At 43.5% G+C, this 14,400-nt stretch overlaps 1 protein-coding gene across 4 annotated transcripts in view; it reads right to left on the reverse strand.

The window, feature by feature from the left end:
- OSBPL5 (oxysterol binding protein like 5) overlaps window positions 1-14,400 on the reverse strand; it is a 182,323-nt gene that overhangs the window by 28,921 nt on the left and 139,002 nt on the right. For all 4 annotated transcript variants that reach the window (XM_055722371.1, XM_055722373.1, XM_055722374.1 and 1 more), the window contains exons 7-8: window positions 11,695-11,779; window positions 1,357-1,528 (exon numbers count right to left, since the gene is read on the reverse strand). In XM_055722371.1, the coding sequence (XP_055578346.1) occupies window positions 1,357-1,528; window positions 11,695-11,779 (257 nt within the window). The remainder of the gene's footprint in view (window positions 1-1,356; window positions 1,529-11,694; window positions 11,780-14,400) is intronic.

Genomic DNA, 14,400 nt, shown 5'->3' on the forward strand with positions numbered 1-14,400 from the left:
TTTTAACTACACTTCCTTACAGTAGCCATGAGTCTGCCTGAATGTTCTCAGTGCCACAGGCTCCATTTTAATATTGGACTTCTGTACACATATATCCATTAGCTGAAAAACAAGTCCACTGCACTCCTGGATTCATTATCACAGCGAGCACAGTCCTAAGAGACTCTCTCTTAGGCAGAAAGAAATAAGAAAGTAAAGTGTTATCGAAAAAGCCCAAGAACAACAGAAGTATTTGCACAAGTACTAGGGCACATGCCCTGGTAACACATCAGATTTCCTTCTCTTCTCCCATTACTCTTCATTAAAGCTTTTCCTCAAACTCAGGACTGGAGAACACATGCTGGGAGTACCAGTGGCTTTCAGAGCAAAGGGCAGACTAAAATGGAACCAGAGATACCTCGACACCCTGAAGAGGACTCAGATCTCCGCTGTTGTTATAACAGAGCCTAAGAAAACCACTTAAAGGTGAGGTTCCACTGTGCAAGGCATCATCTTTGCAGATTGCAAGAACTGATACCCTAAAAACTGTGTAAACGACAGTGCATTTCTGTGAGGCCCAAGAGTCAAATTTGTATCGGCAGAACTAGAAATAGACACTACATCTCCCAGGTCCCGCTCCAAGGGCCAAGTGTCTATACCAAAGGGATTTCTGGAGTTGCCTGTTTAGCTATAAGCAATAGGTAAGGCCTAGTTTTTTTAATGCTTTGATGTGAGCTGTTCCACAATGCTGCAGCAATACTAGAAATATGAATAGAAAGAAGGCTGTGGGGACTTTTTTCCCCCCGTTTGTAAAATCTTATCTGGTGTATCAAAGAAGAAATTGGAAACCACTCAAAACCCCTGTAGAGAAAGAAAGTAATTATAAAACTAAGGATGCAGTGTGTGCACTCTGCTGACTATGACACAGTATTATTAGAAAACATTATTAAAAAAATAGATCAGACTTGAAGCCATATGTGCTAGTCGACAGACAGACATCGTTAATGGCTGCATCTGTGTAACTACAGGGCTACTCCAGCAGCTCGATTCTGCAAGCTTTACCCAGGCAAGCCATTTTTCACACCAGCACCTCTGGGCAGCGTTTTGGCCCAAGCAGGGGACAGAAGAAAGTTGTTTATGTACACACAAACACAGCTGAGGTTCCCCCCGGTCTGTGCACTCAAGCATTAGGTGGCAATAAACCTCACGTGCACCAAGCCCATACATTAGTGACAGATGCAGCAGGAGAACACAGAGGCCGTTTTTTTAAACAGGTTTCCTTACTGGACTCTGGCTAGATTATGCTGAAGCTCAAAGAATGACCAAGTGTGAGCCATGCAACACCACTCTGTGCATTAAGCAATAGCTCCATCTTACTGGAAGAACTCGTGGTCTGAGATAGTGCTTGTGTGCAAGAGGTGGCTGAGCCCGGCATGTGCAGAATCGCTCGAGCCGTTCATTTCTCCATCCTTTCCCTGCTTGGAGGCACTGAGCCGGAAGAGGCTGGAGCAACGCAGGGCAAGTTCCAAAGCATCCAGCCAGCATCGGCCTGTGAAAACAAAATGAATTATTTAAGCACAGGAGAGTAAATAAGACAATTCATGCACTGCTTCTCAAAAGCTTCTGGCCTGGGAGTAAAGCTCATTATAATTCAGGAAATGACTGTGTAAAATAATCTATTTCTCATATATAATACCTAGGTCATCTTGCCAGAAATGGCATGCTTTCATGGCTGCACGAGTGATATACTTCCGCACGGGTAATACAGCGGGAAGCTCACCCCAACTCCCCCTTCCCTAACAGCATCTCTTCCACTCATCTCCCACAACCTGTTCACATCCCCTTTTGCCCCCTTCTGATTTTGTTCAGCATGCAGGAAACACGTACAAGTGCTGCGGTGCTTTCAAACCACCTAGCAGCTTATCTCTGCAAGTAATACATCCCAAAACCACGTTCAGCATTTGGCGTTTCCACCACACACACACGCTACCCAACAGGAGGGAGATACGGAGGCACTGCACTAACAGGAGAGGCCCCTGCCTTAGCATGGGATCACTGAACTACAAGCTGGCTCAGGGGTCCCACACAGCGCGTAGGGCTGCAATAACAATCACTCCAAACAAGAGTCAGGATGATCAATACTTGCCAGAGTGATTAAGACTAGAGGGAGCTGCTTGTCGGGCTGATTATTTTTCCTCTTTCTATGTATATTTTTCCCTTTTCTCCATTCCTTCTCCCTGCTTCACCCATCAGATAATCTGGATGGAATCTCAGTTTTTCTTATCTTGCCACAAAAAAATCTTTACCTGAAGGGTCTACTTTGCAAATCCCAGAAGCTATACGCATGGCACAGAGAAAAGACAAACTGCAGTTCCTATGCACAGCCTCACCGGATTTCTTTAAGGCCTCTGTAAGTCCCACAGGCAGGTAGCAAATAAGAAGCATGGGAAACCAAACCGACCCTTGGCCCTTTTTGCAATGATCCATACAAGACTACAAAGCTGTGTGTTAGTGTTAAAGCCTAACCACTGCAATGCTGGAGTCACTGTATTGGAAGCACCTGAAAATAGTCTGCTTCTGTAGAGCAGTCATTAATGAGGCCAAGACACCTGCAAATTGGCTGAACATTCAAGAATTGAAGTATCATGGGAGTTATCCTCTAATTTCAAGCATGTAAAACGCAGCTCTTCATTACACTCCTCAGAATATATTTTGCAATAATTAGAAGTGTGCTTGAGAGGCAGTGAAGAAAAAAAAAGATTTTGCTCTGGCAATGGCAAGTGCTACAAACAGGTTTTCCCTGGACCACTTTCATTCCTAGGTCCCATTCGGGAAATCTTTCCATTACTTTCAATTCTATCACACACTTAGCATCAAGCACATGCATAAATCTCACGGGGATCCTGCTGTTCTCTTGGGACAGAATTCCCATCAACTTCAATATGACCGAAATTTGGCTCTGTAAGATGATCAATGAGAGTTAAAAAAAAAAATCCAGATCATATGTACATAAAGAAATGTTTATAAATTTGAGTAGCTTTCAGTGCTTGCTTTGATACAAAGCTGCAAGCAGTAAAACAGAGAGAGAAAAAATACCAGAGCTTTGAAGAATTGCACTTGAACGCTGAGCCACAAACACCACAGAGCTCAGTCATTTACTCTAATTTCATCCCATAAATTTGTTCAGCGCCAGCTTATGGGTTAACAATAAAACCCACACATAATGGTTAATAAAAGATTAGGAAGGTTGAAGCCTGTTGGAATTGATTTCACCTATTTTGTATTTAGGAAATATTCTTGCATTAAGGCTTTACACGCGGAGATTTATTCCCCTCTCGCCATGTGGAGGATTTGCATGGATAACCTGTTAGAGTTGGTGGCTGCACTAAGCACAAATCCGCTTCCTCCTACGTATCCCTTCTCCCCCAAAATCCAAGATGGAAACCTGTTTCAGGCTGTTCCACACAAGGGAGCACACCCCTGCTGAGGCTCACCTCCTCCGGCTCTCTCTTTACCTTTGCTTTTCTATTCCAGTTCTGCAGAGGGAGGACTGCAGGATCTGACATCTGGAAACGCTGCGTATGTCAAGGTACTTTTATATTCAGTGGGCTTGTAGAATCAGGTGCTTTGATAGGCAGCTTGATTTGCAGCAGCAGGAGCACTCTGGAGCGGGAAGGGAGGTCAGCTCCTCAGCGTCCTCAGCACTCGTGTTGTGTGAAAGACATTTTCTTACGATGGTTACAGCAATTCGCTGGCTATGTTTACACTTTCTAACAAGGGAGACAAGGGTGACCCCAAAGTCTCCCTCAGCCGTCTCCCTTCCTGTGCCCCTGCAGTACACCCCTCCCTGGTGCCAGCAGCTCTCCCCTCCCAGCACTCACTGGCACTAACGTGGGCTTACAGGCTTGGTCAGACCCTTGGGGTCCACCACATTACCAGAGGAAATTTCTACGTAACATATCTAGGCTTTTTATCTTTTTATATAACTCACTGGAAGGTGTTCAGAGTAACTTGAATCTTTTTTGAAACCTTATTCAAGAAGTCTAAATTAAAAAAAAAAAAAATTAAATATTACTTTTATCTATTCCAAGGCAGAGGCATAAAACTCGCTGTACGTTAGTAGTCAGCATTACTTCTCTCCCACAGAACACAGAAATGGCATCAGTGTTTTCATTTCTAACAGAAACTGAATTCAAGGGATGCACAGCATCCCCAAGCTAAGAAATGGGCCTTCAGCCATCAGGTGGTGCTGTGAATCCGAACAAGTGCGTGCCACAAAACCAGACATAAAGTATGGGATTTCCTCTGGGAATGAAAAGGTTACATTCTGTCCAAGTCAATGGCGTGTTAATTGCAGCATAACACCGTAAAATTATACGCTCTCAATTTCAGGGATTGCACACAAGATAAACCTGTTTCCTTCCTAAAGGCCTCAATAAAATGTTTTTACGTTTGAGTGATCTTGCTATTGAGTGATACTCTTTATTGTGAAAATGATACAAAAATGCTAGAATTTGGATTACTTAATTGCTTACTCAACAAGTCTACTCACTCCCTCAGGAACTGCAGAAGGGGAAAAAAGTGTGTGGTCACATAATTAAAGGCTGTCATCTATAGTCATGGTAGTCTGCATGCAGGCTTCATGGTTACCTTAATTCTCACATTTTCTAATTTTGTGTGGTTGACTGAAGTCAGGGGTTTTTGTATGCAAGGTAATTAGATCAGAGAAGGATGCAAAATGTGGGTTCCTTCAGACAGGCATGGCAGCCTGGTTTGACGCATATAAAGGCAGCAAAAAAGAGCTGTGAAGGAGTTACAACGGTATTCTTTTAGAAGGTTTGAGGTTTTTCAAGCTGCAATGTAAAATACCGCAATCAATTATCCGTTATAATTTCCCACGAATTGTAGCTTAAAACAAGCACATGTTTAAATTCTGAAGGAAAACCCAAGAGCATATTGTCAGCTTATGGAAGAATCTCTCCATATGCTTTTAAGCTCTTCTTATATCAAATGATCTATTACTCTGTTGACCACAATGATCACTTCTGGACAATTTCTGCAGAGATCACGCTGTCTCTAAACCACCTGCATTACCTGTGGGAGAGTTGGATAGAGAATGTCTGAAGAGAGATGTATGAGAGGAGGATGGAGAATGTCTGATCTGGCAGGAGATGAGAGAACAGCTGAGTATTGTGAAGGAAAGTAAGAAAGATAAACAAGGTTTTATCTAGTAGTCAAAAGGTGTTTGCACGCTTGTAGTGATACATGGCTATGTAACTGCATGAATAGTTTCTGCCCTGAGCCTGGCGGTACATACAGCTGGAATTTGTATCCGTGCTCAGAGATATAAATATAAATATGAGCTTCTCTGTACAATAAAGTGTCTCTGGTTGCACCACAACCTGAGTCCATGCCTTCGTATGCCACAATTACCCCCTTCTGCTTGGGAGCTGTGAACTAAGTGTTCCTTTTCAAATGTTATATCTGAGCTTGACCCTTTCTTCATTGTATTTAGTATCTTGTCACTGACTTCCAAGGGACAGCCCACAGAGTAAGCTCTGGCTCTTACCTGGGCTGTTGAGGGAGGGTGAAAGATGGAGAGAGTAAAATAGTCCTTCTCTGGAGACATTCAAAACCCGCCTTTTATCCAAGCCAACAGAATTCTCACTGAGGATAGTAACAGAGAGAAGTGACACCCCACCCCAGAAGGTCCCCAACTCAGATGTGAAGTCAAGTCCAGCTAGGTCGCTCGTACTGGCAGCTGACACAAGGAGGAGGTTTCACATCACCCATCTTTTGGCACCTGAACTGGCCAGGTGGGTGTGTTGCCCAGCCACCTTTGGCTCTCCCCAGCAACAGTGAGGAAAGAGTGAGACTCTTGGACAAAGCTGTTCCTGAAGCACCAAAAGCAGATGTCCTACCGGAGTGCTAGTGCTAGCACTAGCTCTCTTTTGTAGCAGCAGCCTCTCCTCTTGCACTGATCATTGGTTTCAATATCCATTCCCTACATCACTTTAACAAATGATGATCACAGCATTTGGCATGTCACTGACGGCCTGGGAAAGTGGGATGTCAGCAGAACACATCTGCACATCATTCAGCTTCGCTCAATTAAAAATAAAAGAAAAAAAAAAAAAAAGAAAAAGAAATGGAGGTGTCTTCCCTCAGTAGGCCTGTAACCCTTTTCTTCTGTTTTATGTGTTTACAATAAAATGACAACAGTCATCAGCAACAATTTGAAAAAGTAAACTCTTTGAAAAGTCAGTTAAACACAGCTGGGTTCCAAAGTTCCTTCCCTCTTCAAAGGTTTGGGAAAGAAAAAGCTACTAAAGGATGTGTGTTGCCTCAATTTCGTAAAAACAAAGCCAAACATGCATCCCACACTTTTTGAAACCTTCTGTATGCTTTCTCCAGGTCTTCTGACTCAGCAGGCTGGAAAAGCACCTTGTGGTCCTTTGAGACGACTCCTGCAGTACAGCTGTGCAAACGGGAATCACTATGGGTCCCTGTAGGATGCTTCCTGGGTCTGCACGTACTGCTGGCACCATGAGGAAACCTGGAGGCTGCAAGGCTGAACAGGAGCAGGCATGCACTCGCACCAACTTTTTTTTTCACAGAACTACTAAAACCAAGTGATGAAAACCACTTCTCCTCCCCCTTGGCAAAAAAAACCCCAAAACAACTGAAGATTGCCTATGCTGCTAACCTAGGTTCAGTTCAAGGAATAACTTGAGACCGTCATAGTCTTCAGATCCAAATTACAACAATATCACACAGAATTGTATTTGCATTGAACAACAGTATTGAAAACATCCAAGCTATTCAGCTTCGAAATTCTTTACCCACCTAGGACAACTCATAATTTGATGTGCCAAGTCTATCTGCCACATCTTGCAACAGCTGATCCTAGAGGAGTAGCCAGTGTTCTCTCAGGACTCACCAATAACAAAAATCTGCTCAAGATGGAATCACATTGTTGCACACCAAAATCTCAGTCTGGGACTATACTTTTTTTTCCATTGCATTCCTGTAGCTACAGAAGGTCTGGAATGAATCTCTTGTCAATTAAGACTTCAAAAGCCTCATACCTAGTAACCATACATTCCTCCAGACAGGCATCACTAAGGGAATATTATTCTTCTTGAATTATTAAAGTCATCCAGCTTTTGGCCTCGTGCCTCACACTTGCAAGATAGATGCTTTTAAAAATCAGCCTGAAGTAGACTGTCACCTGGAAACGATGAATATTGCTCAAGTGCACACAAATCACGAATGATGAAGAAGAGGCTGATTTGGTTCAGTCAGTGAACATGAAGGTCATCATATTCAGCTGACTGCTTATTTTGATGTACAATGCATAATTTTTTACAATTTGGCTGTCAGGATGCAAGGATGCAATCTCTCAGTTAGCTGCAGGTACAGTTTATGCACTGAGCTAAATGAAGTCTGGTTGCAAATGCCTGGATTTTAAACTGCTGTGAAAGGTCTAAGAAATATGAAGGGCAGACATAAAGCTGAGAAGGTAAATTCTAATTTTCCCAGTACTGCCAGGATCCATTGATACATTTCATTGTGAACTTGGTATCAAATTGCAATCTTCCTCCTGGTTCACTGCTTCTGTGTGCGACCCTTATTTCAGTAATCTAATTTCCTCCCTAGATCAGGGCATCAATTCTGGGGGAAGGGCCAGTGCCTAACAATGAAATAACAACACTGTAAGCCAGGCCGTCAGGATTTCCACACAACTCCATCCACACCAGGCAACAGAGACTACCCAAAGCATGCCTGGAGGAGAGGACAGACACAGGGAACAAAATGTAAGTGTGGTTTAGAGTTCCACTGTTAAGCCTTCACCACTTGGTAATCTGCCACTTTGAATTTCTCTAGCAACCCCTTCGGTGGCACTGCCCGTGGCAAGGTGGAGATCCGCACTACGAGATTTAAGCAGGCGACTCAAAATGCTTAGGAGGTCTGGAGCACTGGTTTGAAATCCCAGGGGCAGCTCTGGAACGGTCCAGTCAGGAAGCTTGGGACAGGTTTAAACTACTAATTCTAAGCCACGAATCAGCACAAACCCGAAATGCATATACAGTCACTGGTTTGGAAAAAGCAATTTTCTTTTCCGAAACTGCCAAGAAAGAAAGACCCTGTGCCTGTACATGTTGAGCCTATAGGCTGACGTGACCTTCCACGTGTCTTTAAAACACATCATAAAGCAGACTGCTACTGTGGTCTCTGAGTGTGAAATCTCCTGTAGCTTGGCAGCGGTTCTGCAGGCTGTCCAGAAGTCAGGACCTTAAATCCTGCCAACAGTCTGTCACAGATGGTACAGCAGAGGGGGAGAAAGACATTCTGAAATGTTGAGAGAAGAAGTAGGACATGTAGCTGCTGATCATGATATAGCTGCCCGGATAGCAGAACTGTACATCTAACATACGCTGCAACTCAATATTCCCCAGTAAGTCAGAGGCCTCTATGAATTAACGTTAAATTTGCCAAATGCTCTGTGGTTCATTTTCCACTAACACGGGAAGAAGATGGTCAGGACACCTCCTCAGAGATGCTGTAGATTCACACCATATTGCATCTACGGAGGAGATGTGAACATACTACAAATATACGCTAACATTATGCTAGGGAACAGATTCCACCTGCCCCAGTTGTGTCAGCGAGCTTAGGCTCATTCTGCCTTCAGCTCCTGCCTCTCTTCACCAGAACTGCATCCTGTATGTTTGTTCAGTGCGTTAAAGAAACCAAACAAACTCAGGTACACCTTCTTGGAGACACCTCTTTACAACAGGTAAAGCTATGTAACAGTCTACAGCCATTTCAGTAGTGTCTTCTGAGCTTAAAATCAAATTGTATTAATTGCAAAGTACAAGCCTTAATTTGCTGCAGTTTATACAGATTTCTTTAAATGTAACAGTTTCTATTCCTTGTGTCCTTGGCTGCATATGTTTTATACCACCTACTGACGTTAATAATGTTCCTAAGTCACTCACCTCTGAGTGTGACACCATGTGTTTGGCCATTTGTCAGCCTGTCTACACCGCTCAGTGGAGCAGATACCCCCAAAACTGCCCCCACAAAGGCTAACGAACCAAAGCAGCATGGCACAGTCGCGATGCCAGGACAGCTCTGGTGTTTGGGAGGGAGGCTGTCCTGGATGTATCAGCTGTTTCTCTCTCTTGCCTGCTGATTCACATCCTTCCCTTCCTGCACAAGGCACAGCCACTTCTCACAGCTCACTGACCTCAGCTGTGAAGTCAAATACTCTCATTCAGCTGAAAATTACACCACTTTTCATGCTAGCATTTCTGGTGCAATACTGTATCACATTTTTTTGTGAAGTCCACTGCTAAATGGACACATCCCAAAGCTTCACTTCATGCTGGCTTCCACGTCACCTCCTCAGACTGTGAGGATCTACCAGGCACAATGTGAGTGCTCCAAACCTGTGCAGGTGGCTCCAGGGCATCACTAGTGCTATTCAAGAGCACATATTATTTCACCCTTAATCAAAGACCTAGTTATTTTCTACATACGTGTTTATGACATTTGATTGACAGGTATCACAGTTCCTCCTCCTTCCCTTGATCACATTAGCTTTCCATCTAACCTGAAGACCCTACTATAGAGAACCAGCACAGTACAGGAAAATCATACTAAATCCTAAACTAACTCTACTTCGATCTGTCTGGCCTCTGCATGCTCTCCAAGAATCTTGGCCAATATCTTGGCTTTAAAATATGTTTCAGTAACTCACTATTTTAAGCTTTTATGACACCAGAGACACGTAGTAATTCACTGGGCACAAAGCTTCCCGCAGGCATTTAAATATTGAAAATTCTCATGTCCCAGATATGGTCCCTTTTGTGCTTTTTCAGCAGGCGTTGTGTGACCCAGACAGAGAGATTACAGCTAGAAAAGTCTCACCTCTGATGATGTCTTGGGAGCTACTGCTAGCTTGGGAGCCTTTATGGGCAAGGTTCCTTAGAACAAATCTAAAGCTATTCTACTCAACCTAACGTACGGCAGTCGTTGTAAAAGAGAAGGTGGAAGTTCAGCCACAGCTCTCTTTACCAGGCTGGCTTTAAGGTTTGATCATTAGGTCTCCACCAGAATGAAAGTTTTCATTTAGAAGGTAGCTGAAATGCCAGGAAAAAAAAAAGTACTTTATGAGACAGCAGTTTCTCTTGAGTATATACAATGACCACATTGGTCCCTTTGCACACTTTCTAATTAAGTTAATGGAAAGACAAGTTACATGGGTCCCTAAAAAAAATAATAATTTAGAACATACGGATTGACAGACAGTAGTTGAAGCTATTTGGTGCCTAAGAACTCTGTGGGACTGTTTCATACATCTATTCTGTGGGATATCTGTACATTCAGGATTTGAAATGCCTGTAACTTAGCAGCTCTACCCCAACAGCACTTTTTATCTCCAAGAGACTATTGTATCAAACTATCCTTTTCTAGACAGGTGGTAATCAGAGCCGGCTTGGAATCCTGTATTTCATTACACAAATAAGCTGTAATGTTCCATAAGCTATGAAAGCATAACACTGAAAGAAACAGACGTGCTTCTACGGCTCTACAAGTTCCACTTATCTTCATATCATTTCACTACACTGGCATCTGCAAGCAGCTTTGAGTGTCCAAATGGTATCCCTCCCTATCAACAGCCCTCTTTGCACAGTACTAGGAAGAAAAGCACACCCAGCCTGTAACGAAAGAAGGTTTCCTCCTACTCTGAGTGCCATGTCAAATGTGCACTTGACATTGTCCCATTTCCAGCCTTCAGGAAAACCTAAAACTTAACCTCTGGATCAAAAGGACACCACTTTCAAAGCCCACTGTGCTCCATAAAAAAAATCCTTGTGTCCTTGAAAGTTACTCTAGATGAGACCCAAAGGAGCACATGGGCTACATGAACACCCTTGGTGAGGTAGGTGAAAAATATCCATAAAATGAACAGCCTGGGTTAATTCACTATGGAAAAAAAATATAAAATTACACCGAAGGTCAAATGGAATGAGTTTTAATCTTCTTATCTACTTATAAATCACTGATTTTTTAGGTCCACTAAAGTAATTTGTGGAGATTTTCACATAGCAAGCTGGCATGCCCATTATGTATTGACCTAAATTTACCTTCCATAATTTTGTGAATTCCCAGAATGGTATTTTACATGTGGAGTCACCAGCATCTGGGCCTGCTGTACTGTAAACCATGGTACAGCAAGTCGATAGGAAAATTCTGGTGGTTGAGAGAGATCTATCAACAGTTCTTCAGTATTACTGTATTATTTTCCTCCAACAGATCGCTACCTAGCATAAGACATAGGCAGATAACCCACTGAAGTCTCTGCTGAACTGAGGAAACAGTTAAGCCCTTCTCTCATCCCAATTTTGGGATCAACTCCGTTCATCCTTTAGTATACTATATACATACTGACTTAAGTGTTTTTTCCCCAGCTACAAGCCTAAGTCCTTCTTGCACACACATGCCCAGAAAGGTGGCCGTTCACTGAGGAATGCGAACTGTGCCTGTAGTATGCTTGACCTATTCCGACCATTGCTAATGAACGGCATCTCAAGCTGGGTGAGCAGCCACTTTTTCCTTCACATGCCTTTCTGTTTGCATCAACCTATTTTCTTAACTAGCACAGGGTATGCAATCCGGAGAAGGCAAACAAAGACCAAAACTTACCATCCGATTCAGAGGCTGCTCTGAAAATCAGGTAGCTGCTGGGAAGAGGCTGCGTGATCGAACCAACATTTTCTCCCTTTGGGCCCTGGAAATGCACCCAGACAAAAAGATGTAAGGCACAGAAGATGCAATGGCCTGTTCAGCGTCGTTCTACCCTTCCTGGGCAGAGTGTGTATGTTTGTGATAGGAGAGAAGGAAGGAGCAGATGGAGTAATTTATAGACTCATCAGTAATCATGATATTGCTGCTGCAACTCCAAAGCAGTAATGAACTCTGACGTAAATGGGGCTTGGTCTAACCAATGCTCAGTCCAAAACCTACTCTGTTTTATTCAGATCTTCAGGAATGGAAGAATCTCATTTCTGTTGCTTGGGACAAAAACAGTCAAATATTTTCTATTGGCCATCTTTGTGCAACACCTGAACAGAATGTCCCACACAACACGCACCGAGTCTGTCTGCAGCCTGGCAGTGTGGCAGAACCCACACCTTGCGCTGTGAGTGCCTCTAGCAGAGAGGCAATGACAGCTTTTCTGGAAGGAAACAAAGGGGAAACTCCATCCTGCAAACCTGTCTGTGGGAAAGGAGGAGACAGGGAAAACCACAGACTCGGGACCAAATGTCTCCCAGCATGGACACATGCTGCTGGGATGCAGCCCCCTTCACCTGTACGTCCAGACCCTTTGAGAACATTATGTTGTGGTGCCTGGGGTAACGGCCCCTTCAGGCTTTAACAAAAGTAGGCTTTGCTTGTTTATGTTGCCTTTGGTTTAAGAGCCGTAGCAAAAAAAAGATTACAGTGTCTGGTAAACATCCTGCCACAATCCGTTCAGCACAACCCTCCAGAAATGACTGCCAGGGAGGTAGAGTCCATCTTGGATTAGGCACTGCTTTGAGCAGAACCACAGGCTCCCACCTTGATCTCCTCCCTGTTTTTCCCTCTTTCGAGCTCCAGAAGCTGCTAAAAAAGGCAGTTCCTGTACCCAGTGAGCAGAGCTTCATACTCCCATTGTATGGGCTTCATGCCACAACCTGGCTGAAATAAATAGGAGTCACTCCTCCTCCGTTGCATTTCCAAAGTGACCCAGCCTCCTTCAGCTCCTCCTCTTCCTCACTTTGTAACAAACATGAAAGCAGATCCTTTCTCAAATACGCAGACATCATGACAGAAATAAATGCAGAGCAGAAAATGTCACCAATACTCACAGAACCACTATGCCAACTGCAGGGTGGAACTGGGAGTCTGCTCAAATAAATATTTCCCTGAGTTTCTTGAGAATAGCACACAATGCTGAAAATCTGTAGACGTATTTTTGCAGTTTGAGTATGCCTCTCCTCCCTTACACGGGCCTTTGCAGTATTCCATTCTGCTCCCTGCAAGAAGGTCTTCTCCCTAGCGTTAGCTGGTGAGCAAGTAAACTGCTACCGAAAACTGCTCTGGTATACAAGTGTCTGGTAGTTAAATGGTGGTTTCATCTGGATTTTTGTTTCGGAGTTCCACCCAGAAAACCAAAGAGTTTGGTTTGAATGGAAAGAATAGAAGAGTGCAAGCATAGGACAAGCACCAAATTGTCTCTGAGTGTATGCCACAAAGATGTAGTGCTGAGAAGACAACAGTCTCCAGCCTAGCTTCTGGTCTTCACATCTGCAGGGTTCTGCTGCTGCCAGGAGAAACCGGGATCCTTGTTACTCACTTCTTTTTCCCTTCCCCTCTCCCACAAGAGTTTCACAAAATTAAGACTGTTTAAAGGCTTAACAGTGAGGACTGGCAAAGTTGAGATTAGATTAGTAAACCAGAACAGAGCAGCTTAAGACATTACTAGTGACATTAATGCAATCAGGCATCATTCCCAATGGCATTTTCCCTTTCGGTAGCTTGCAGCTGAGCAGGGTGTTTGAGAGCTGTTGACCACACCACTACTTGTGTTTTCAGCGCAGAGGTTGGTATTTGCTCTGTTGGAGGAAAAACCCACAGCCAAACAGTACAGATCCAGAGAACCATTACCAAAAAAAATGGAGCAAAGGGAAGAAAGGGAAGGAGGGAATAACATGAGGTTTTAACAGACATTTAGGCATGTGGATAAACATGAGGAGCAGCCAGGTCACTTTGGAAATATATTCAATAGTAAGGCATGGACATACATGGAGTGGCCTGTTTCCCACAGAAAGAAGAGGAAAAGAAGAGTAGGCCGTAAAAATAAAGTCAACATCTCCACAGAGAAAATGAGGCTCTGCATCTGCACGGCAAAGACGGTAATGCTTTCTGTCTCCCAGCATTTGAGCATCATGCCTGTTTAGAGTCTAAGACCTCCAAGACAATTATCTCTCACTAAAAGTTAATGTTTTCCCTGCTGCACTGGGACCCAGAGCTCAGCTGCAGCCTCTAGACAGCAGAATGAAGAAAGGATCATCTTGAGATCATTCCCGTCTTTACATTTGATTTGAGACCCAAAAGGCATTATCAAACAGATGCTGATTAGGCTTTGGAAAAAGGAGTGGACTCACACTGTTTTAGATAGCATGACTAGTTTTGGAGAGTCCTAAAACAAAGCTTAAAAAAGGGGAAAGAATCCCTTTCATCAGCGGTACCATGGATAACTGTAAGGACGAAGATGAAACTAACTGTGTTATACTATGGAGTAGAACAAACAACTGTAAAAGTGGCAGCATAAGCCCATTACTAGAACTTTTTCTTTAAAGGAATGAC

Source organism: Falco cherrug, chromosome 10 (assembly GCF_023634085.1).
Source record: "Falco cherrug isolate bFalChe1 chromosome 10, bFalChe1.pri, whole genome shotgun sequence".
In the NCBI taxonomy this organism is placed as follows: Eukaryota; Metazoa; Chordata; class Aves; order Falconiformes; family Falconidae; genus Falco; species Falco cherrug.